Source organism: Bombus flavifrons, chromosome 2, assembly GCF_040668555.2.
Source record: "Bombus flavifrons isolate JBK064 chromosome 2, iyBomFlav1_principal, whole genome shotgun sequence".
Classification (NCBI taxonomy): Eukaryota; Metazoa; Arthropoda; class Insecta; order Hymenoptera; family Apidae; genus Bombus; species Bombus flavifrons.
In genome coordinates this window covers 7,353,988-7,379,352 of record NC_138443.1, presented here as the reverse complement: position 1 = coordinate 7,379,352, position 25,365 = coordinate 7,353,988, and the positions used below count along the sequence as shown (strand labels likewise).

The following is a 25,365-nucleotide window of genomic DNA, read 5'->3' as shown; positions in this document are numbered from 1 at the left end:
CGTTGCTGATTGCCCAACACGCCTTCGCTCTCTCGTCTCTTCTTTTCCTCGCTTTCTTTTTTCATCCTGTCTCCCTCTCGATTCTGATCGAATCGACCGTGCTAACGATACATGGATGACGCTTAACGCGTGGTCTTCTCTCATCCGTCCTATTCCACGCTTTCGACCCCATTAATGGCGTAATTATTTCCTAAAACGTGTGTATCCTCGATCCGACCAGAGAAACCGTTTCAGATAAATTCTCGATTTAACGAACGTTTGATATCGATAAAAGATTCTGTTATGTCGGTGATTATCGTGGATATGTGTATACGTAAGTATTTTCTTGGATTATACGAAACGTTTCCTTGTGGATTTTTAATTTGAGGTATACGACTAGTGTACTTATTAAATTGAGTCTAACAGTGAGTTGAAGATCAGAATAGAAGAGAGGAAATTTTTTGAATATTAATGAAACACGCTGCTATTCGGAACTTATGAGATACTGGCTAATCTTAAACGTGGACTTATATAAAGTAGATCGGTAATAAAATCTTTAAAATATAGTATTACAATTTAGCTTTCTTCGTAATACTGCCGATTGATAAGAATCAATTCGTTCATTTATATCTATTCTAAGTTTATAATAAGAATATTGAAACTTTATTGTAAATCGTTATGAATAATCAGAAAATCAGTATCATCTTGTTGTACCAGTTTAAACTTGGTAAAATTGCGCTCCGAGTGTTACAGAAAATATAAATTTAACTGCCAAAAGTGTTTAATAAATATTCAGGAAATGCAAGGCTAATTATTTTTCCGTGGGAGATAAATCAAGAAAAGCACTACATCCAGGAAAGAGAATTACTGAAGATAATCCGTGACAAGCAGCAAGAAAAATAGCGTTTCAAATGAAAATCAACCACTCTACTATTATTCGTCGTTTGGCTGGAATAGAAGAAATAAAGAGAGTAGACAAATGGATTTCGCATGAGTGGAACGATATACGATAGCACGGACGAATGTAAGTAGATACAGCCATCAAAGCTAATTCAAAAAAATGGATAGGATGCAGTTTAGAAACGACTCGAACGATAAAACTAAACATGCTGATTATCGCCTATTAGGTTAACGCATTACGATACATTTTATCGAATTTTTAGATATGTACTTCCTTCTAACACTTTTATATATCACAATACACTCCCATATTCCACGTACATATGACCGAAAATTTCTTCGAAAAAAGATTCGAAAAATCATAATCTAGAATATTTGAGAATTTGAGGATTCGAACCCTTAAAAACAGAAGTTTCTAATTATTAGATCTTTACACGGTATATCCATAATATAATATTCTTTTTTTTTTTTATTCGATGGATAACAATTCCCGCCATACCGTTCGAAGATCATCCATAAAGAAGTTAACATTAAGGAGCCACAGGCAAAGTCGATTAGAATTTCGGTAAAGATAAAGATTCGCCTGTTTGTTTAACACAAAAGACAAGCCGTGCATGCTATTATAATGTCTACAACCTTTTAATACCTTATCTATAGAAAAGCTACTGTCTTTGAACAATGTATTTACGTTCTTTTATCAGAAAGTTTCAAGAGCTTGGCCGCTCAAAAGTTTGACGGCAAACGAAATTAAAGAGAAAAAGACCAGGAGCGAGGAGTGGGTGGCGTGCAAAGGGAAAACGTGTAAAGGTTCGTGGGGGGAGACGGATATACCGAAACTGGTATTCTTGAAATGCAAAGGGCCCACTACACTCTCGAGGGTGAACCTCTCGTCGAAAATATTCTTCTGATATTTTCGTACGTAACTTTTTTCATATAGTCCCCTTGCATTCTTATATTTTCCTATCGGAAATGAAAAATAATCTTAAACGATAAATATCTCCCGAAATTACGAAAGATTCGTTCGATCTTAGAACACGACGAGCACATAACGGGATTTTTCTGTATTTTAAAAAATTAATCTCTTTGATTTATATTTATTTAGTATGTGGATTATATTGTTTTAGATATCGTCCATATCATGGATTACTTTACGACGATGAGGGCAATATGCTTGATGCTCTTCTAGTTTGAAAAATGGCAAATTTAAGGAATGGATTTAAGCAAACCCGAAAGAAGATTTTGTATGGTACATAACAATATTTCCACAAAGTATTAAAATTCCATAATGAGTATTACAATCCAGCGTCAATTTTAGCCAAAATCTCCATCTGGATAATTCCAATACTTAACATAAAATTTTCACAAAAACTCTGCTTCATTTAACATTTATCGCTGTTTAATCTCAAAATGGGAATTATTAAAATTAAAATCTTATGAAACAATCTTATTGTAAACTATGAGCCATTCAAAGCTGTCTCTTTTAACACGATCCCATACAATCGTATCTCATAAAATAATGGCAACGTAGACTAAAATATGAACACATGTGCGACTGTTTCTTCGATACAGCTAAACACCGATATTACATCCCCAACTGAAATAGTAGATAACCGTAGAAATAAACAGTAGAAAACGACAGACACGCGTCCCTTTTATAGTATCTATATCGTTTTGTATCTCGTAAGTTTCCTCTGGTGTAACTTGTTCGAACGGATAGTTCTAAAACACAGGGGACCTATTCGAGACCAGGCTTGAGCCTCTTACCAGCCACGTTCCAAACGACGAAACGCGTATATTCCGCGCGTTTTTCTTCCACCGTTACTCACCCTCGTGGTCGCGTGATGCCATAAACATGGCCTGCTCTAAGCGGCGGCCGGTGAACCTATGCTATTCCCACTGTGAATTCCCGGTATCCAAAGCCGCCAAAACACAACGTTCACCGCGACCAAGCATATATTATTCATGCGTATACCGGCGTAACTTCGCGTACCAACGGTTACTTTATGCGGGTTAACTCGGCGATTACCAACTGTTTACACGCATCGTGAGATAGCCAAGCTTCGAGATATCGTTTGATCAACTATTAAAGAGGGTTGCAGAAGTTATGTGGGTGCGTGGATAGTTATAGAAGTACGTGCGAATTTTGAGAAGTTTGTTGGGAAAGCGTTATTAAGAAGATGATATTCTTAATGAAGTTAAATTAATCGTAGAAATTTGCTGACCTGCATATTTTGGTTAATTTCTGTGACGAGGGTAGAAAAGGTGTAATATTGTCCATACAATAGCTACAAAAGGAACTGGCATACAATTGTACTTATTGTACTTATTTACTTGTACGTACTTGTACGTACTTATTGTAAGTACTTTATCATACTAACTAATTAGCTTCAAAATTTGTATCGTCTGGTAATACTACCATAAAAATTTGATACTATGAGAATGAAATGTAGAACTTGGTAACAAAACATTTTATTGGAAAATAAGGGCATGTGCTAATATTTTTGTGGCTATTATAGGTACTATGTACGAATTAATAGATTGATAATTATATAAATAGATAATTTGTTAGACGCCTTATTTAAAGTGTTCTATTTAACATTTTAGTTTCTAACATGTATATGTTTAACAAATGTTTGAAGCGCTCTATGTTTTTTATCTTTTATGTAAAGTTACACAGCCAAAGAAACTATGTTTGTTTTTGTTGTATAACTTATTTCATGCGTCTCTTCAACGTTCGTAACACAAATACGTTAGTTGTCGATATTCGCAGGAGGAAATATATAGACGGTAGGAAATGCGGATAAACGTAAACGAATAGATTCTCGATCGACGTGTTCTTATTGGAATAATTTTTATCGAAGGTCCCAGTGGAATACCAGCGCTTGTTCTCGTTCGTTTCACAGACATTCTGCATCACTGACTTAACAACCAAACGATACACGTGTATTATTCCGAATAAACAAGTTCATGCGACTCGTTAATTATAGAAAATACAGAGGTTCAACGATATCGAAACCGTGCTAAGATAAAATATCCTGTTACGTAAATAAACAAGATTCTTTGGTATTAACGCAAAAAGAATTTATATGAATAATACAGAACAGAAATTTCACACGGAGAGAATTTAACACAAATCGAAAAATTTCTATCATTGTCGTTGAAACGATGCGACAAAATAATGTTCAATGTACAAATTATAATCCATGTATCATAATCGAACCGAAAAGAGACGAAAGTATGTAAAAAAATGAAAATGGTGTTATCCATCAATACGCTCGTAATTTTTTTATCGTCATAATTTTAGAGGGAGATCAAGTAAGAATTTGCAACAAAAGCTCTTACACGACATTCTTAACTCCAGCGAAAAGAAATAAACATATATTTTAACGTCCCCTACGTAGGAACACGGACAGCGGGCGTTCCAGCATCATAAAGGAAACATTTATTTCGAAGAAAACAACAACGAAGGGTCCAAATTTATGATTCGTAGCCTAAAGGTGTGATGATCTCCTCCTACCTTTATAGCAAAATCAACGATTAAACTTTCGACAGAGAATACTTTATTACTCGATAAAGGCATAAAACTTTATGTTTATGACGTTAAGAATAAGAAAGTATCAGTGTAAGAGGAAGAATAGTTTCACGAACGATTCCAAGATATCGCGTTTGTGAAATGTGCTCGATGGATTTCCGCAGAAGTCCGGACAGTCATCGTGGACAACGCATTCCTTTAAAGACATTATTAATCTCATAAAAAGTAACGGTATGCCATCCAATCTTGCAGCACGGTGCAGTTTCTTAATGCTCGAAAGAAATGGATAGAAACGATCTCTGTAAGGAAACGCTTCATGGAATCGTTTAACAAATGAAATTGCGGTTATTTCTTCTGACTTACTAAATAAATTCGTCCGCGGAATCCAATTTACTACCACTTGTTTACCTAATCGTATTATGAGAGCGCGAAAGAAATCAATTTTCAAATGGGAGCTTTTAGTTCGTTTGTTGTAGCTAACTTAAATTCTATAGTCTCCTCGGTACGATCGATAAAGAAGGAAATGGAGAACGTAAAAGTTAGAATTTCACGGAATGCGGAAGTTGCTTCAGAGTAACTGGCACAACCTGAAATCGTAAATAATATTATAGAGGCCAATTTCGTTGAGAGACGCGAATAGTTAAAAATGAAAAGAACTTATTTGCTGCAATTTTAACGAAAAGGAATATCAAAGAAGCACTTTAAAGATCTTAGTTTCTATAAAAAGCAAATTCAATTCCAATCAATAATCTTGTATTATATTATTATATATCTAATTGTATTTGTTTCCCATATTCCCTAATGTACTATAATGTGTTGTTCAATTTCTAAATATTTTCCTAATCTACTAATTTCTCATTATTCGAATCTTTTAACACGCTAGCTTTCTATTGAACAAATTTCCTAATTCAAGCTTTCCATTAACCTAATTTCTTATTATGGAAATTTCCAAATTCCAACGCTTTATCATGCTACGTAATTCGTCATTGAATTTATTATTCATTATTTATAACTAACATTATTTAGAAATAAATATTTATTAATATCCTAATTCTTCAATATTTAAATCTATTCTAAAAAAACTAATACGAACGTCTATATTTCCAATTATCTGCATTGCCAAATATTCCAATTTTCCAACATACAAATTTCTTCTCAAACTTTCGAGATATTCTATTCTCCTATAATACACTAATTCTTTACGATTCAAATGTCTGAATTACCAATTCCTCGTTATCCAAATTTTTCAATATAATAATCTAAACTTTCGCACTACAAACACAGATAACCTCCAGAACTTAAAAAAAAACTTTAAACTACTGCGCACAACTCCTCCAAACGTTCTGTATTTAAAATTCAATTGTTGAGTTATGCGGAAACAATTCCAGCAATATAGAAATTTCTAATTCAACGCAACAAGAGCGAACAATGTTCGCGCGCACCTTTTCAATGGAGGCAGCGAGCGTTATCAGTTCTTACAAGCGAAACTTTGCCCGTTCATCGACTTCATTGCCAATGGAGAAAGTTTCGCGGAAATAGGATCGTTTCGAGGGATTCGAGGTACATATGTATCATCCAGCGATACGTGTGGTCACCAAATATATATGTACATGGAAACATAGCATAACCGCGATAGTTGAATCGCTATTGAGAAACGATATATAACATGGTTGAAAATGCTGCCTTAAGGTCATCGATATGAAAGAGAATATCGGAACGTGGAAAATCATGAAATCGTCGAAATGCTCGATCTTCAGTACTTGGATCGGTACTTCAGGAAATAAATATAAATAAAATATAAAATTTTGTTGTGTTGTAGTGTTGAAACTACAATGGCTACCGAAAGAGTTGTGAAATATGTTATTCGGATATGTTTTATCGAGCACAGAGTACCTTTAAGATTAATTTAAGAATCAAAAATAAAATTTTAAAATAATAATTAATAATTTAGTAATTAATTTTGAACAATTAGGAAGACTAGATTTAATATACAAGTTGATTGAAATTTTGTAATAATCTGTGGGAACAAACTATGATGATTACTGCATTATTTGTATTATTAAAGATTACTTGGTTTCCTTTTATCCCCATGCTTCGAAATTTGTAGAATAAAAGTAAATTTTGAATTATTTGAAAAATTTATTAGTCAGCTTTCATTACAACATCACATGTTCTACATGTGTACCATTATAATCACAACCAGACACGAAGGTTTAACAGCGACAATAACAGTGAGTATTTCGATGAATTGTAATAAATAACCAATTATATACATAATATTTGGAAATATGCATGAAATTATAGAATTTTGGGTATTCAATGATTTACAAAACGATAACTTGTAAACAATATTTAGAACTAAAAATACAACACAAATTAAGGAAAGACATAGGCAAAGAACAAAAGCACGCGTTGGACCTTCTTTCTATCGCGGATTCACGCACGTTTCGATTTTTAGCGACCGATAAGAGAGCTTAAGGGAGAACGGGAGAAGCGGTGCGTTGTTAACGAGAGACAGAAGTGTCCTCGTGAGATTTTAGGCCGCGTTAATGAGAGGAAAGTACGGTAAATAGAAACGACCACACTCCAATCGGAGGGACCGAAATTTTTCGTCGGAAACTTGCTCGGAGAACGCGACAATCCGATTTTTCATGTCATTAAAATCTACTTGACAATGAAATAAATGTTTTTTCTCTTGTTTCAATCTCCATTGAGGAAATATTACAATACATAAATATCATTTCCATGAAACAAACGAATATGTCAGTCTGAATGTTATAAAATATTTTTTATAATTTAAATATGATCGAGTGTGTGTTTGGAACAACATAAAGTTTGGTCTTAAAGTGGATGACATGATATCCAACGTCTATTTCATCATTTTTAAATACAGCTTAAGTTAGTGTAGGTGACAATATATTGTCTCACATTGTCTATGGATATTTAACTTTATGTTAAGAAAACTAAAAGTTTCGAGAAAATATAAAATTTATGAAATTCCATAATTTAATATTAAGATTTAAAAATTTGCTAATATGCTTTGTAAATACTACTAAAAGCTATTATTTTTTGCTAAAAATGAACAATATGAGTCTAAACATTACTAAATTCCAGATTAAAACACGAAGCAAAAATTTGATGAAAAAAAAGTACCGTGAAAGTACCGTCTGACTAATGACGCACTATACTACCTACAAGACCATGTGATAACTAACGGTAACTCACAAATATCTTAATCAAAACGACTTTGACCCAATAGCAAAAACTAAAAGCAACGCAACATGGCAGTTTTAGGGAAGAACAGTTATTAAACACCATAAAACATTGTGACCTGTCGTTGAAATGATGTATATATTCAATAACACGCTACAGAAAACAATAATAACACGAGTGAAGAAATTACCACAGCGCGAGCAAAAACCTGACCTACCACGTGAATTCCACCGAAACAATACCCCTGATACAAATCTACCCGGGAAACATTCATAACATTGCCGTCCATTGCACCCGAACCAGGCACAACACAACCATACAGAAAGTAATGCAACAGTCACAGTCGCTCGTTGAAAACCCGCTATAAAGAAACCGGTGTCACGAGTCGGACAAGTGATTCATGACAAGCAAGTAGCCCACGTGTTCCTACAACCTCCAACATTCTCGAAACATATCTCACAAACCATAATATCATCGTACACAAAAATCACCTTTTTATATCAACTAATCAAATTCTTCCTAACCTAAGTTTTATTCTACTTACTTTCCCGCTTTAATCATTGCATACATACAGACGCATATATACATTCTATTTTCCCGTTACACTGTTACACTTGCCCGCCAGTTCATTACGGAAGTATCTATATTTCTAGAAGAGAAAAAAGGAGCGATTCCTAACCTTACTCAGTAATCGAGCACGAGATTTATAGCAGTATACGAGAACAGAGTGGCGATGACAGCGGCCCATGAGCACGTAAACGTATGTTTACACTCACACTGTCGCGCGAGACCGGAGAAGATGTACGTGAAACAGGTCGTGTGTACGTGTGAGTGGCGAAACGTCGCGGGGTTGTTAGCTCGTGGACGATTATCGCGATTCATCTGGAGAAATGGACTCACCTTTTCGCGCGGAGGACGGGACCGGAAGGCAGGAAGAGGCTGGTACACGGCTGGAGCCAGTCCACGGTCGCACACAGTGTGGACGATCTCGGGCACAGGTGTAAAATCTCCGAAGACGCGGCTATGCCGCTCGAGTGATCGGTGTGAACTGCAGAAAAGCCCGCAGATGATATCAGAGACTTAGGGGAGACTGCATGACATCATCGCCGGCCAATCGCGGCGAGACCGGCGCTGCGCATGCGCTTCGCACCTCCGCGCCGGGGCTGTTGCGATATATCGCAATCGATTGCTCAACTTCGCGCCCCCGATCGACGCGACATCTCGCGAAGAATGATTGAAGGGTGCGTTTGAAACGACGCGGGAGAATGAGAATGATGAATGAACTTAAGAAAAGAAATAAGGTGAAGAATGAACGTAGAAAACGATGTAAATAGATATAGTAAGAGTTAGATGTTAGATTAATTGCGTTGATGAGTTGATTAATGGAAGATATTTGTTTAACAATATTGAGTTGTGGAATTGCTTGAAACAATAATAAAAAGTATTATATAAAATCATAAAAAAACAATTCTACTTGAATGTAAGTTAAGAAAAAAAAAGTTTATATAAATGTATATGCATTAGCTACAAAAGAAATTAATTCAGAGTAATAAAGCCTTAATATAATTTAATTTTAATTTCATTCAATTGTTTAGTACAATAATTAAAAAGATGAAACTTGATACTAATGCAAATAAATTTATTAATATAATCTAGAGATATCTGTTCAGTAGATATTTGCCTAGCACAATTATTTTATGTCAGTTTATCCGGGTTAATTTAACATGAAAATTAATTGTCAGGTTATATGTATAACTCACCATGGCCGCCGATGGTATTAGTTGACTACACATTGACAGACAATGGTTTCAAGACTATGCATTTTCGCAGAATTACTACCCCAGTGAACATACATCAATGTGTCACTGTACGAAAGCAAATCGCTAGTACACACTACATGCTATCGACGTGTATTAACAGACTAACTTGTCAATACGTCCAAAATTCCAGTAAAGGCGTAAAGCATTAGAAAAGTAAAACGTTAGGAACGTAGAACATTAGAACACCAGTTTACTGTAACCATATAACAATTTAATCTAATTATACGCCCTAAAGCTTCGTTCAGGTTAGTCTTGAATTTAAACAACTTGAAGCCATTTAACCAGTGTGAATTTCCAATTTAGGTGACCTGAAATACTCTTTCAAAATCCTATACTCGTTCTTACTAATCGAGTAATCACGACTAAGCTTGACGCGTTACTTAAACAAGCAATTTGAATTTGTAACAGGTCCATTTTCATAGATTCAAAAAGAAGAGTCATATAATATTATTAACAAATATGGAATCAAACGGAATACATAATCGACACATATTGTAAATAAGGTTAACGGTTGAATTAGATTCATGAACGTGGGCGTTCAAAAGCAGGTATCTCGTTACACGCCAATAACACGAAATACCAGGCATCGAATCAGAAAATGCCTACGCACGAAATTGGATGGGTTGTCGTTCCACTAGGTGGACAAAGTTAATTGCTGCGAATAGCAATTTCTCGTGTGAAACGCGTTTGACGCAACTAGCCTTTCGCGTTGGTCGTTGCCCTGCGAGAGACTCGCGACATGAATATTTTCTCGCGATAAACCCCGTAAGGAAGATACGGCGCGCGCGTTTTATGAAAAAGCGATTTTTGGCCCGCGCTAATGATACTTTCAGAAACCGAACTGGCGAACCTTAACTCCTTAAACGGTCAGCGACTTTCCCCTAAACGTTTCAGCATTGAGACATGACATTTAAAACATACATATTTATGCGGTATTTTAGAAGACTTGTAACTTATGCAATTCATGTAATTATACCAAAATGTTTCAGCTATTTTCAAGTTGTTATGACTATGAAATTAAAGATGTTGGTAAATTCTAAACTTAGATAATGAAGAGAAATATCATTGAAGAAATGAACAATATCTATACATCAAATGAGGTACCAAACTTTTCCTTGATTAATAAACATGAATTAAATAGTAAATTTTAATTATTCTTATAGGTAACGATAACAGCTTCCTAAAAAGCCTATTAAAGCCTGGAATAAAGTACATATGCAAATTTGATTTGAAAGAAATTATTCATAAATATACACGTCCCACAAAATATCTATAACAATATTTGTAACAATTTCTCCAATAGATTTCATGCATGAATGAATGAAAACACATACCCATTAGCGAACAGTTAAGAAAAATGAGAAGAACACTGGAATTAACCGCTAAAAAGGAAAAAGTGAAAAAAAACGTAGGATACAAAACGTGATACACGTAGCCAGGATAGCGAATCGCAGGATACCAGTGTATTCTTGTTGTTTACAAAATGCACAATGGTACAGAATGTTGGCGAGTTTCGCATTCGCGGTGATACACGGGGTCAACAGTTTCGTCCATCCCAAATTACCACCGCTCGACCTGGAAAGACGGAAACTTTCCCAGAGAATTACCGTCTTTCCACACGGTTCCTTTCTCCTCTTTCTATGCCCGTGGTTCAGAAGCACTCGACACGCTTTTTCAACGGCAATTTCACCTTGCCTTTACAAAAGAGCCTTTTGTATTCAGGTACATGATAATGTTGTCTCCCATGCAAACGTTGTTTGCACCTGTATCTGTTCAACCTGTACGTGTACCAATTTTTTCTTGAACGCATGTGGTGACATTCCGAGTATGTGACGAACGTTCGATGGAGAAGAATGCTGCGTTACGCGTACATTTTCTGCGAATAATTTTGCATGTTTTGACGCTATCGTAAGCGGGAAAGAAGCTTACGCGACGTCTGCGAAGATAACATTTAACACGAGGTCAACGACATGGCCAAGTATTTCTATCGAGTGTTCTATCGTTTTCTATCGAATTTGACTCTTCATGTTTATTCTGTGGAAGGATCGCCCATGTATTAATATTATTCATTATCAATTTCTTTGAATATTACATTAATTAATTAATTACATTAATTTGTGATAGTAGTTGTGATTGTGATAGTAATAAAAAGATAAGAATTACCAGTCGTTTCTTGTAGTCGGGATAAAAAATGACAGTGAATAATAACCTATAAGCATAGCACAGGACTTTGACTCCAATACGTGAAAGATAATAATATATGCTATCAATATATGCTAAACTGATTTAAAAACAGCAGATCTTCCTTAATAATAGCTATATGTTTTGAAATTTTATAATTATATATTCGTTTGTCCTATACTCCATAATAGGCTTAATATCTAATTTCTATATTAAATTTTCTACGTAAAAGAAACATACAATGTCAGAAACGTACAAATTCACGATAAATTATTTGCCAAATATCGAAGCTACGGTGGCATTGACAGTTTCGAAAAGAAAGGGAAAAAAAAAGAGTCAGCGTATCGTGACGAAAAGGGAAACTATGCGTGGTTCCATGCATATTTCTACCAATACGGGTGACAAAGGGGAACAGGACGTGCTCGTCCCATGCGTTCCTTCGATCTTGACGATCCCCCGTCGTGGAATAAAATCCTGTACAATCCCGATATTCCCTGGATCGGTTTGCGTTTCGCGACTTTGTCTTTGAAAGCAAACGACAGGCCCACCTACTTCGCGTATTTATGAAACAGCAAAAGCGTGCATGCACGCGTACACATGTTCCAAGTTTGTTCCCTTCGAAGCGTTCATGGAAAAATGGTATGAGGAATGGTCGAATTATGCGACATATTGCAGGACCCACACTCTCTTCTGCCGCCCACATGCTCGCGCACCGGAAAAGCTTTTCCATCGACGACGGGGGAATTGTTTCGACTATGAACGACGCACGTCGCGTCTTCTCTCTCTCTCTCTCTCTCTCTCTCTCTCTCTTTCTCTGTCTCTTTGTTTTTTCTTTCCTATACAAAGGCGACGGAAGAATCACCGCGTTGCCGGATATTAGCGTAATTATGCGTTTCGGGGTGGTTATATGCGAATGAGAAAACGCTAGTACGAAGGGTACCATGATTTCAATATGAAAAATATTGCAATAATAGTGTGTTTAAATAAAACACGAAAGTCTACTTTAAATGACACGTGAATGTAATGATTTTTGATAACGTAGTCCTGCATACGATTTAGCGTTTGATTGTACAATTTCGAATCTAATATAACGTACTCAAGTAACTATATATTTAAGAAGAATTAAATGTAAGTGAGCAAATGTATATTTAAATGTGTGTTGAAAAAGTACTATTCAAAATAATAATTGTATTACTAATATTAATAATTAATATTACTAAATCTTCAACGGGTAACAAGTATATTCTAACTTATGAATGTGAGAAAATGTAATTAATAATATAGGTACGATAAACGATGCCGAATATTTTAATATGTTTCAAAGACTAAATTTCAAAATATATTGCTTACGGTGGCCGAAAGATGATAACATTCTTTTCAATCTTCGTATTTCATGCATATTCATTTTCGTGTGCAGAATTTACCGAGGACATTCTTTATCAAGATTCTATTCTGTTCTACTTAATCTCCGTAAGATTGATGTTGCACAAATTTTACACTTGAAGGTGCGCGCGATGGAAATCTTATTTCCGTCATCTCACCATCGAACAAAATGGAACTGCTCAGCTGGAGTGAAAGCAAACGCGATAACTGATTCTCCTTTACAATAAAAAAGGTTGGGAGGGAAAGATCGATTACGCCCAATAAGGAGAGCCCGAGAATACGTACGAATCAATCACCGAGGTAGTTGGCGGATTAAGCTTCACAATGCTCTCGTATCGCTTGTATCGATCAGCAAGAAACGACTGTACGACAAACTTGTTTCAATAAGCAATTTCAGATAAGTAAAATTAGGTGTCAATATACAGTATCTAATTTTTACAATAATGTGATCACGATAATAAAATATTTCTATACATACAAACCATTTCGCCAAGGTATCAATAAAGTTAAACAACGTTATTGTATTATTCATTTATTGAAAATCCTATTATTTGAACGACTTTTCTAGAATAAAGTATACTTAATTGGTACTTTTAGTAATATGCAAGAAATACAGTATGATTACCAATTTTTGCATAGTTTAACAATTTTGATACTGACTCGATTAATATGCTTACGGTGCAAAATCAAACCTAATCTCATATTCAAAATCTCTTAAGACGGTCACGTTCGATGTTATCTTCGCGGCTATAATCGATACAAGAACTCTGTTGCTACGTATTATATCTTAGTCACGAGATTCGATTCTTGCTTAACTCTATGCTCGTATCTCGTACTTCAAATAAAAAAAAGAAGAGTTAAACGCAGAAAATTTTTTCCACGCTAAAGAGGAATAAAAATCACAAACATCCGCTTGAAACATTTTTGCGATTCTGCGAAGCTTCTCCCTGGCAATTCCATCCCAATTCACTACGGAACTTTTAAGCTGTACATCTTTACCAATCCAAAGCAAGAATTATCCGAAAAAGTATAACTTAAAAAAGAAAAAAGTACATTTTCCCCTTTTCGGTCTTGCTCTCTTAATCCAATTCAAAACAAAATCAACATTATGGTATTTTAAATACTATGTATCTTTGCATTCTCGTATTTTCTATAAAAAAAATGCACAAACAAAAATCTGCGCTCTATCGATTAGCGTTAATCAAAATTAATTAATATTTATTAATAATTTTGCTCATAAATAATAAATTAACACAAGAAAGTAATGAAAAGAAATATATATATATATATGTTCATATTTATTAACAATTTTATTTGTAAATTCTAAATTAAGCCGAAAAAGTAATAAAATACAGAAAGGGAAGTACTAAGCGCGAATAAATTGACGTTCTTCCGATAGCCTCGGTATCGAAACGCAATCACAAGCTTATTTCGTTAACTTGCCTCTGTAGTTCCGTGCCTTCACGCCATTTCTTTCTCCCTCTAACCGTTCTGTGCCGAACTCAATGAACGAAAAAGGAGTAGCATCTCATTAAGCTGTTTTGTGGGCTGGCTGAATGCAGCTGCGCACACCTTTCTTTCATTGACCCATTAAAACTGCAGAGAGGGACAATAACTGGTAAATAAGTCCTGGCGAATTATTGTGGCGAGGTGTGACGTACACACGAATAAAGAGGTCGAACTCGCTGCCGGCTAAGCGATTTAGATAAAAGCTTCTGAAATATCGAGAACGTAATATCAGTATTCGTTTTTCACTGTCTAAGAAATGCGATATGTCACGATCGCGAGATGTATCGGAAGATATCTCGTGACGGCTTGAAATAACACGAAGAAAAAACCAAGAGAATCGAGGGAAGTTGCGTGATTCAGTTTAGAAGAAACTGCACAAGTTTCGGAATAGGTGTTCTTAATAACACTGTATTGTTACTAGATGTAATATATTTATTCTGTGACAAATAAAACGATTGATAAGATGAGCATACTGCGAAATTGAGTTGATTAAAAATATAGGAAAGTATATGTTTTATCTAATTGAAATTACAAGAAAGATATTTAAATGAATTACTTGTTTAATATCTGAGTCACGTATAATGACGATACAACGTACTATTATTTGTTATTAAGGCGCGTTTCATATGTACAACAGTATTATGTGTTAGAGTATTATGGGAGAGGATTATAATACGTGCCGTGTTTGCATTATATAGAACGATTCAGTGTATTTCACGAAACAATCACACAATATTATTATTTGGCGCAATTATATTCTACTACAAATTTATTTCGCAACGTTATGAAATACATTGCATTAAATAACCATAAAACAATATATTGCAGAATAAATATGAGACACTATCGATATACAAATTTAAAGCATTGTCTTCATCAAATAAATCTTCTATCTTTCCAACAAGTAGTACAATACGAAATACGAAGAATTCAAATGAATGACCATTACAACTAATCGAAACAGTGCTTGAAAATCATATAAATCATCGCAATTTCTATTCCATTCAAAATTCAACGCCAAATGACATCAACGAAATATGTATTCACAAAACTTCTCCAATCGAACACATACAAATTCTCCCGTCTTTTCTACAAACAGTTTCATATCTGTATCATTAGGCTTCCGTAATTTTCGTTCGTCCCAGACGAACAACTTTAGTCGAAGCGTTATCGTAAAACTTTAAAACGGCGACGAAGACCACGCTAACCCATGGAAACGCTGAATATTAAATTCAATTTGTTTCCTCGTAGACATCGCGCAACGCCGAGAAGTGACGCGTGTTTCCATCTCACGGATTTACATAAGTGACTTATGGTCAGTGGGTGTTACACCCTCATCGAGGGATGGTCTGCTCGGATATCTTTGATGTGACGTTCGTATAGGGATTCAAATGAGGGATGGTCGTTATGAGGCTGGGTATAGAATATCATACGCGTGTACTCGTATTTGGTTTCGTGACACGCGTGCATTGCAGACGAATACTTTCGTTACAGGCACGAATTACTAGAACGGAATTTAAGAGCACGTAAAGATTGCTTTATTGTTTTAAAGATACATTTGATGATTATAGAGATAGATTTTCCTGGAAAGTGATAGTGACTATGATTGCTATTGATAATGTTTTGAAAATTTTGAACATTTCTGTAGATTTACACGCATCAATGTATATTCTAACTCTATGATTTCCATATGAATCGTTAATATTGTTTTATAATAAGAATAATCGTATTATAATCATCATGATGTTTGACTACAATCATCTTTGTGCTTTATATTCGTCTGTTTGCCAGTATTCTATTTTTTAGATCTGTAAGTGGTTTTCGTCTTGTCAACTAAAGCTAGCGATTATCCAAAGACAAACTAATTTTTAGAGCCAAGTAAATATTTGTGTTGCATTAAAATGAAACTACTTGATAAAACGTTAGAACATACAAACAATAGGAAACACAGTGAAACTAGATGTGCATGACAGCCAATTGAAAGCCGAGGTCCGATATTTTTCCATATTGATTATTCATCCTAAACAAATATCGTTATCAATAACTATATTATCGATATGATAATAAAATATTCTTAAGTTGGCCATAAAACGGTACTGAATAAAATTAAAATATCTACGATATCCATAATTGATACATAGAAACGATCAATTACATTGCACCATCTGAGACTGAAATAACATTCACATTTTTAATCAATATCTACAATTATTATCATACCGTTGCGAAACACAAATTAAAAACAGGATTAAAATAAAATAAGAAAAGCTACGTATTAAAATATTAAAACGTTATGACGAATATACGTTTATCGCTTATCGAAAAATGCATTTATGTCGACTTACTTTAATTCGACTATAGCTATCATAATATCAAATTAATGATAAAAATCGAAATGATCTATTACATAAACCGAGTACGAACCATCGCAATATCGTACTAAATTAGAAATCGGAGTGAACAAATTTCTTCCTATATCTCTCTGTCATGAAATAATAAACAAATCATCCCCTAAAAAATGAATATTCAACAAACGCAACCTAAGTGTCCAATCTATGATTCGTCGAAATATTCGAAGCAACAGGGACGCGCACCAAGAACGCGACCCATGAAACATAATCCGAGATTTCACGCGAAGATTATCAACGATGACCATCGGAGGGTGAACTAAAATGGAAGCAGCATAACGAGGCTGTCCCGCTATAGAAGGGTGATGCTGCACATCGGCCAGTTACGATTTTTCATCCATAATTAACTGTCACCATGGACCGGTCAAGTAATCAAAATGGAAACAGAAATCCGTCACACGTTACGATCTTCGTCGTGCAACACAGCCATGCCGGTATCTGATATCGATCTAAAAATCTCACGCCTATGTAAACTTCGTAATTAATTCCATCTATCCTCTGGAACATAAAAACGCCAACGAGAAAGAACAAAATATCCGAAAAAAATTTGTCCAACTCTCCCAACTTTCCTTTTTTTTCTTTCTCCTCCCTTTTGTTTTATTCCTTTTTCTTCTCCACTGTTTTTTCCATTTCTATTTCTCGCGAGAACGTGGCAACGATAATAAATGCCTCGGTTACCTTTCGTTTCGACGACTCGCGCATAACAAAGAGAACAACGACGATTCCCCCTTAGCCGACTTCATTTTCTACCACACGCGGAAATCATTCGGTTTTGGCGGCGCGCGTTACGTTCTCGCATCTCGCTGCGCGTGAAAGCGGCTCCCTACCAAAAGAAGCAGCGGGCTTTATCAGATAAAGTCGCGCTATCGGTCTTGGCAAATAAGGGAACGCTGACAGTTGGACGATGACACACAGTGCCGGTTGTCACAGAGGCGTACGTGCCGCGACAGCTATTTTTTTCCTCTCTTTCCTTTCGCCCCGCGCGCCCGTAATTTCAGTTTCGCCCAACGCTGCTTGTAAGGACGAGAACAACCTGCCGAGTGAGTAAATTCATCACGATCGATTTTAATATACACGCGTGTGTGCGTGAACGTACGTGTAAAGATGATGTACGTGAGCGTCGTTATGGCGTGAATGAATAAGTGTTGGTCATATGCTATGTGGAAGATAAGAAATTGTACAGATGGCAACAATTTCTGTGAAATTTTGATGCCGATCTGTCGTGTTAGATTTTATTAAATTATTTGCGCTCAATTTGGGAATTTAAAGATAATACTGTCCTACCCACAGATTCTGTTTACTAGATTCAAACAATAATAGATGGTTACGAATTGTTCAAATTATAGAGGAAATAAAGGTACACTTTTATTTAAGGTTCCAATTAACGTTCTAACAAATGTTCGATTAGGAATTAAAACAGCAGTTCGTGTTTCAATGGAATAAGATAAGATAAAACAAGTCTGAGCTATATTCTTGCATCACGTGGCCAATGAGTTAAGTCCGTAGCGACGGTAAAAGATAGCCGGTTAGATAATAATCAATCAACTGATAAAAAGTTGCGCGTGTCTAATGCGAGAACTACACCTGTTTTTCATCGTTCTTGATAGATTTAACACTTTGACTGCAACGCCAAAATCATACGTTTCGCTCAGGACCCCACGGGAGTATTTTTATTATTCAAAGCATATAGTGGCAAAATAATAATAAATTGATAATGTAAGACAACATTCTTCCCCAATGGACCGTTTATCTTATTGGCGGTCACGGGTGACCACCGTGACGCCTTGGTAACAGTTGATAACGACATATTATAACAAGGCTTCGCTTATTTCAACAAACCATTCGCATTCGTTATTTCGTCGTAAGCAAAACGTGCAGAATATATTGTTGAAACGTGTAGAAGATATTAGTAACAGTATTTGCTCATTCTATATATAATAGTAAAGTATGTGCACATCTTCAATTATATGATCTAACTTCAATTATATGATTATAAAGCAGCATTTACGATTATTTTCTAAGCTGTGTTTATAATAATATTCGTAGATTACCCCTCAAAGATATGGATGCAAACACAGTGCACCGTTAGATGCAAGATTTGTTCCCATTTTTTTTTATCGATGTTCTAATAAAAATGTTTAATTGTTCAATGGGGCACTTTTTATTTCGAAGTATCTTCTATTTATCCGTTATATTCAAAATGTCCTAACTGTCGATTTTCATTCAATTTTTACAATTGTAAGAAGTTCAAGCGCTCCGGTTACCAATGACCACCGTGGCGTCACAGGAGAAACCGTAGCCGGTCATATATGACCAACGTGGCAGTCCAAGTGTTAACCTCAATATGCAAAATTCATGTGTAACGCAATTGTACTACGTTTAAAGACATCCGCGATAAATATTCTAATAAATAAATTGAAAAGCGATGATATTATAAACCCTGCTCTTTAAATTTATCTTAGGCTTTACAATTACTCTTGCCATTTTCTTGCAATGTATCAACTCGTGGAAGCACGTCATTCGTTTCTTCAACATTCAATATCACTCGTGCACTTATGAAATGAGATTAAAAAATTACCAGAAAGCAAATAAATTAAATAATCAATTATTTCTATCAGATCATGAGTAGCCTGTACCCGAATCTGTACGAGAGATTCAAAAGCGAGGGTGTCTGCCCGATCTGCCTGATGGAAATGGAACTAACGCCCAGATACGCTTGCTCCAATCAACATACAATGTGTTATCGTTGCAAACCTTATTACTACGACTGTCCCACTTGTCAGTGGCCGTTACACAAGGAAATGCCATCACGAACGTCTTCATCGTTATCGTCAGCCAGAGATTTTCAGCCTCACCCACTTCCACGCAAGTTCCATCAGTATCATCCTAGCGCTCCAAAACTGGACGAGTTTCAAGAACACGAGAGAAACTGTTACCCATCACCGCCACTTCAAGATCAAGAACTAAGCGATTGTGCGTACACTCATCTGGGTTGCTGGGTGAAAGTACCGATGAATTTGGTGGACCTACACGAGTCTCGGTAAAGAACGTTGCAATTTTTAATAAAGTAATGTTTAATACGAGCGAAGCATAACATGAATAATTTCAAAAGAAAACTACAAAATTCTGTTGTAGATGAAATATTTGCATTGACCGATCAACATATTCATCGATTTAAATTCAACGTTCAAATTGAAATTGAAAGAAAACATAGAAATAAGAAAATAAGACATTCGCAGAAAATACGTGTATTATAGAATTCTGTAAATAATTTTTGTATCACTTTTCCATATTGATATAAAATACGATACTTCTAAATACGCTAGTGAACAAACTTATTATTCAATCCAAAAGAAATGATCGTGTGTTTACATTGTTAAGGAAAGAGAGGGAGAGAGAGAGCGAAAGTGTTCACATTGTTTTTTAAAAATTTCAGATGTCAATTCCGTCCTCACTTAGAGGAGGAACACCTTCCCACAGACGTAGCCCATAAACACGACGATTTGATCGAGTGCACCTATCGAGCGGTGGGTTGTAATGTGAAAACGTCACCCTGGAGGATTTCGATTCACGAGAACCATTGCATCTATAAGGATCGTTTCAACGAGCAGAACATTAGCGATTCCATGGAACGAGCGACCATCTCGAGTGACGATTATGAAGATCCTGAAGAATTAGTCGAATGCAAATACAGAAGATATGGCTGCATGGTGAACATGCCTAGAAGACGAAAGCAGTTACATCAAGCGAAATGTAACTATCAGAAATATGATACCGGTGATGACGATACTTCGTCAGAAGGAGAGTACGATCCTGACGAACAAGTTCCTTGCGGATGGGCCGAATATGGATGTAAAGTGAGACCTAAACGTAGTCGTTTGGAAACGCACCAAGAGAAATGCAATTATAGAATGGAAGAGTGTGCTTACAAGTATAACGGATGCACCGTCAAGTTTCAACTAGCTAGAAAACACGCTCACGAAAGAAACTGCGAATTTAATTATCTTTCGTAAATCAAGTATTTTATAAAGAAAATAGATACAAGATTATTTCTTATTGGTCGGATCTTTTAGTAAACGTTTTTTGAACTTTTCATTTAATCGTATAAAATATTGTTTAAAAATATTTATTATTTGAGAAATATTTTAGAAGAATTACAAGTAAATTCGCATATTATATTAGTATTTTAATGATAATTGAAAGGTTTGCGCCGTGCGTTTCATAATAAATGACGAAACGTTCTTAATCTCCCCAATATATCACGAGAAGACGTACAAGCATTCAAACCAACGTCGTTAGTACTTCCAAGTATCGATTCGCATCTAGCTATACATTGTTCCAGAAGACAGTTCAAGCACATTGAATACCACACTATTAATTACGTTACCATCGATTAGGTTAGCTTAGAGGAAGAGTGTTTCATCTAAGCGAAACGAATTCGAATTCTAAAATCAAACTCCATTCATTAGAGAAGTAGGATTTAGAAGGTGTATTAAAAAATACAGTAGATACCCTGTAAAATATTGGTTTCCTATCTATTTTGTAATAATATATTTGTCAATAACACTGTGAAACTACTTCAAGATTCAAATATCTTGTTATACTTCAAAAAAGAAATTACAAAGCATACAATTACATTAAACAATACGTACGCCACCCTGTGCACTTTTACTATTCCAATTACACGTTTAATGCCAGTTAACAGGTGTCCTCCTTTTAAACGGCACATCGATTCGGTTTTCCAATGAACGAACTAAATCCAAACTTAATTACATTCGCAATCTGCAATATCATCAACTAGAACATGCGCATTTCTACGTCTGCCACGATGCATTTGCAAAAAAATTTATGAACCCTTCAACTCATGATTTCCAATAATTTGACAAATTACTCGAACATTATAATAAAAATGTATTCCTCTTCTAGAAGCGAGACAAGTACAACGAATGCAAATTTATGCAAGTTATTATTTTCTTCCTTTTTTTTATGAATACGACTAAAGAACGGAAATGACACAATTTTTAATTTGAGAAAAATGTGAGTGAACAGTTTGTCAAATTACTATATTTTTATGAATACGATTAAAGAATGGAAACGACGGAATTTTTAATCTCAGAAAACTATGTAAAGATTTCGTCAAATCGTTATATTTTTATGAATATTATTAAAGAAAAGAAATGACAAAATCTTCGACTAGAGAAAGAGGCGAGTAAAGATTTTGTCACTAATACTGTTCATTCTCTTCATTGATTCTCTCTATCTCTCTTCTCCGCCCTCTTTCCATCCATCCTGAATCGTTGCAATCTCGTTGTATCATGAACACGATAGTGAAACTTACACTGCCATTCGAGGGATGATCCGGGGCATGATCGCTTGGAATGAGGGAATGATGGGTATGCCTGGGACATCGAACACCTGGAAGCTAATGATGTACAGCTTTCCTAGCCGCTAACTATCGCACTGCGTCGTGGCATTGCAACGCCAACACGAACGTTTATGGCGATCATTTATAAAACCACCGAAAAACCTTGAGAAACGAACTGTCTACAACGTGACTATACTCTCGCGTCAACGGGAAATATTTTCCACGTCCTATGCTCAGGTATTAAGATAATAAATCGCGCTGAACGCATTTATAACCGTATCTTGCTGTACAAGTTAACAGGTTGGTCGTTGCACGTGTCAGCGGAGGAAAATTGAATCTTCAAATAGGATTTTTTACGATGATGATAGGTTTGCGGAATAAAGGTGAGTAAGGATGTACTTTTGTAGTGTACGTCTAAGTCTGCTCTTCTTTAGGTAAGACGGATTGTTTGGAGAATTAATTGCTTTTTTTTTTTTAGAGAAAAGTTTGAAGAAAGGAAGTTAGTTCGATGAATTATATGCATATTTATGGTAAGAAAATTATATCAATTTCTGTATTTCTTTTTAGATTATCTCATTCTAATTACCTCAATGAAAGTATAAATAGACGTTAATAAAAGATACCTTGAATTCCTTTATTTATTTCGATTATAAAATTTCACGAATCGAATCTTTATTGAATTTTGGCAATGTGAAACCATTACATTTCCATTTTTTGCTGAACGTTTCCATATCTAAAATATCGAATATTTTGCCAAGTATCTGATAATTTATTATTATATTTTCTTTTTCTCTTCGTCTGTAAAAAAGATATGTCTGTCTAAAATATCAGGATAAAAGTGGATTCAGAGGGAAAAAGATTCGACGATTGACTGCATGAAAATCTCCAAAGAATCCAAAGATCCGAGTATATAGCTTTTTAGATACTACATAAATATTGAACGGGCCGGAAAATGGTAAGCTCTTGTCCGTTCACAGTTCACAGAAGCTGTCACCAGCCCGGCCAGAACTTTAACGATCAACGCTGACCCGGGCGATGGACAAAAGGGAATAGAAGCTGTTTTACATAGTAAAGACCAAGAAGGACTACCATCACCGCGACCCAACCGAATTCTTAAAGAAGATATTCACTTCTTACTTCAGAAGAGGTTATTTCGCGAAATGCGAACGAGGCGTTCCAGTTTCTTTTTCTTTCCCACGTTATTTTCATCTTACTACAGAAAATATGTACGTGAAATATTGGAAACTTTTATATCAGACTGAAATAACTAATGAAATGATCCAGCGATGTCTTATTTATGTAAAAATATTTCACAAATGGATAATAAACGAGCAAAATATACAATAGAAATACAATGGAATATTTTATTACTTCTTCAACATTTATCCTAAGTAAATATTATTATTCTATATTAAGAATAACAGAAGGTACCTGATCAAAAGGTAGCAGTTTCCTTTCAATTTCAATTAAAATGAACACTAGACTTCTATGTTCTATGAATGAACGTGATGTGTAATATTGAAAATCAGTCTCTGTTTGTGAAATGCTTCTGGCCAATATTGATATTTATAACTTTATTGAAAGTATAAATAAAAGAGAATTCAAAGACGAGGAAATCAGTAACCGTATTCAAATGTCTAAAACGAAAGTGGATATAAGCTGTGTGCGCTCTGCTCGGTAGCTGGTAGGAAGGAAAAGGGTAGTGAAGGGGTGCGAGAAAATTACACCCCTGGGGAACAGATCTGACGACGAGTGACACGAAGGGTCACGGTGAGCGAGAAGTCAGCCGACTTTAATTAAGACACAGGTGTCTTTTACTTATAGTTACACCGAGTTCCTCCGAGGGAATCATAGGAAATATGTCTATTACGGATGGAAAAATACACACTAGCCTAATCTTCAGGTAAACCCTTACTGTCCCTTTAGACCATATTTAATTAGTGATTTTGAAGAATCACTCATCGCCATAATAATTTTTATTCTAAATACAAAAGTAATTTGCGACTTTATTATAATAGAATTCATTAGGCTTTTCTCAGCAATTTTCTACATCAAATTAAATAATTTATGAATAATTTTGCAAGATCAATATGCTTGCCACGGATCAATTTATTTTAGAATACATCACGTGTCTAGGTAAATAAAAGAATACAGTTTCATCTAAAAAAGCAAAAATTATTTTTAAATCTCAGAGACACTTTCATATCGACTCGTATCCGTGAATTTGTGTCCATCATAATATCGTATCTCATGTTACATATTACTATCCTCCTCAGAATAAAATTTTAATTTTATTTAAAACACCTCTCCGAGCAATGGGAATAGTTTGAGAAATTATTGCGTAAAAATATCAAAATAACGATCGAAATTTAAATTTCGAAAATATTCCATATAAACTGAAAGGAATGTCTGCTTTGCGCCAAAAAATTCTAACATTGTCTTGCCTAAAGCGAATTTAATGGCGGACTGGGATTTTTCGCCGGAAATCCACGTACAACGTCTCAGCCAAGATGTAGACTGGCGCCTGACCCAAGAATCACCTTTAATGCATGTATTCATACGATAAGCTGGCAGCTTCAAATCAGACGCATAGGTAGAATAAGTGTTATAAGGATTTCAACAAGGGCGAACACTTCTTGACAAAGCAAGCGACTCGTCGGATATCTTCCAGTTATTTCCCTTAAATACTGTCCAAACAGTCAAATCCTTGCTGCAAAAGCACGATATCCTTCTATGAGTATCTGTCCCTGTTGGAACCCCTTATGAAAACCGTATCAAGGGATTCTTCCTTCGAGTAGATGCCGACGATATTGACTTTTTATCATGTCGACGTATATCAAGAGGAATTTGGTAATACAGTGGAAATTACGAATTTTTACAATGGGGAGAAATTTAACATTTGAGGGTTTTAAGCAATGATAATTCAATAGCGCGTAATTGTATATAATAATATTTAACACTGTATATATTAGGTCGTCCGAAAAGTTTCTTTCGTTTTATGAGGAAATAATAGAGGAAACGCGCACAACGTTTTTTGTTTAATATTATTTTATCGAATTACTTATGATCCGTTTT

General features: G+C 35.3%; 2 protein-coding genes across 2 annotated transcripts in view; one reads left to right on the top strand and one right to left on the bottom strand.

Moving 5' to 3' along the window:
- hwt (SH2 domain-containing adapter heavyweight) overlaps nucleotides 1-25,365 on the bottom strand; it is a 252,780-nt gene that overhangs the window by 145,923 nt on the left and 81,492 nt on the right. The window lies entirely within an intron of this gene.
- On the top strand, nucleotides 19,544-22,153 carry LOC138190011 (RING finger protein DG17). The gene is made up of 2 exons (XM_069132417.1): nucleotides 19,544-19,965; nucleotides 20,362-22,153. Exons 1-2 carry the CDS (start codon nucleotides 19,547-19,549, stop codon nucleotides 20,936-20,938), a joined length of 996 nt encoding a protein of 331 aa, XP_068988518.1. The 5' UTR covers nucleotides 19,544-19,546; the 3' UTR covers nucleotides 20,939-22,153.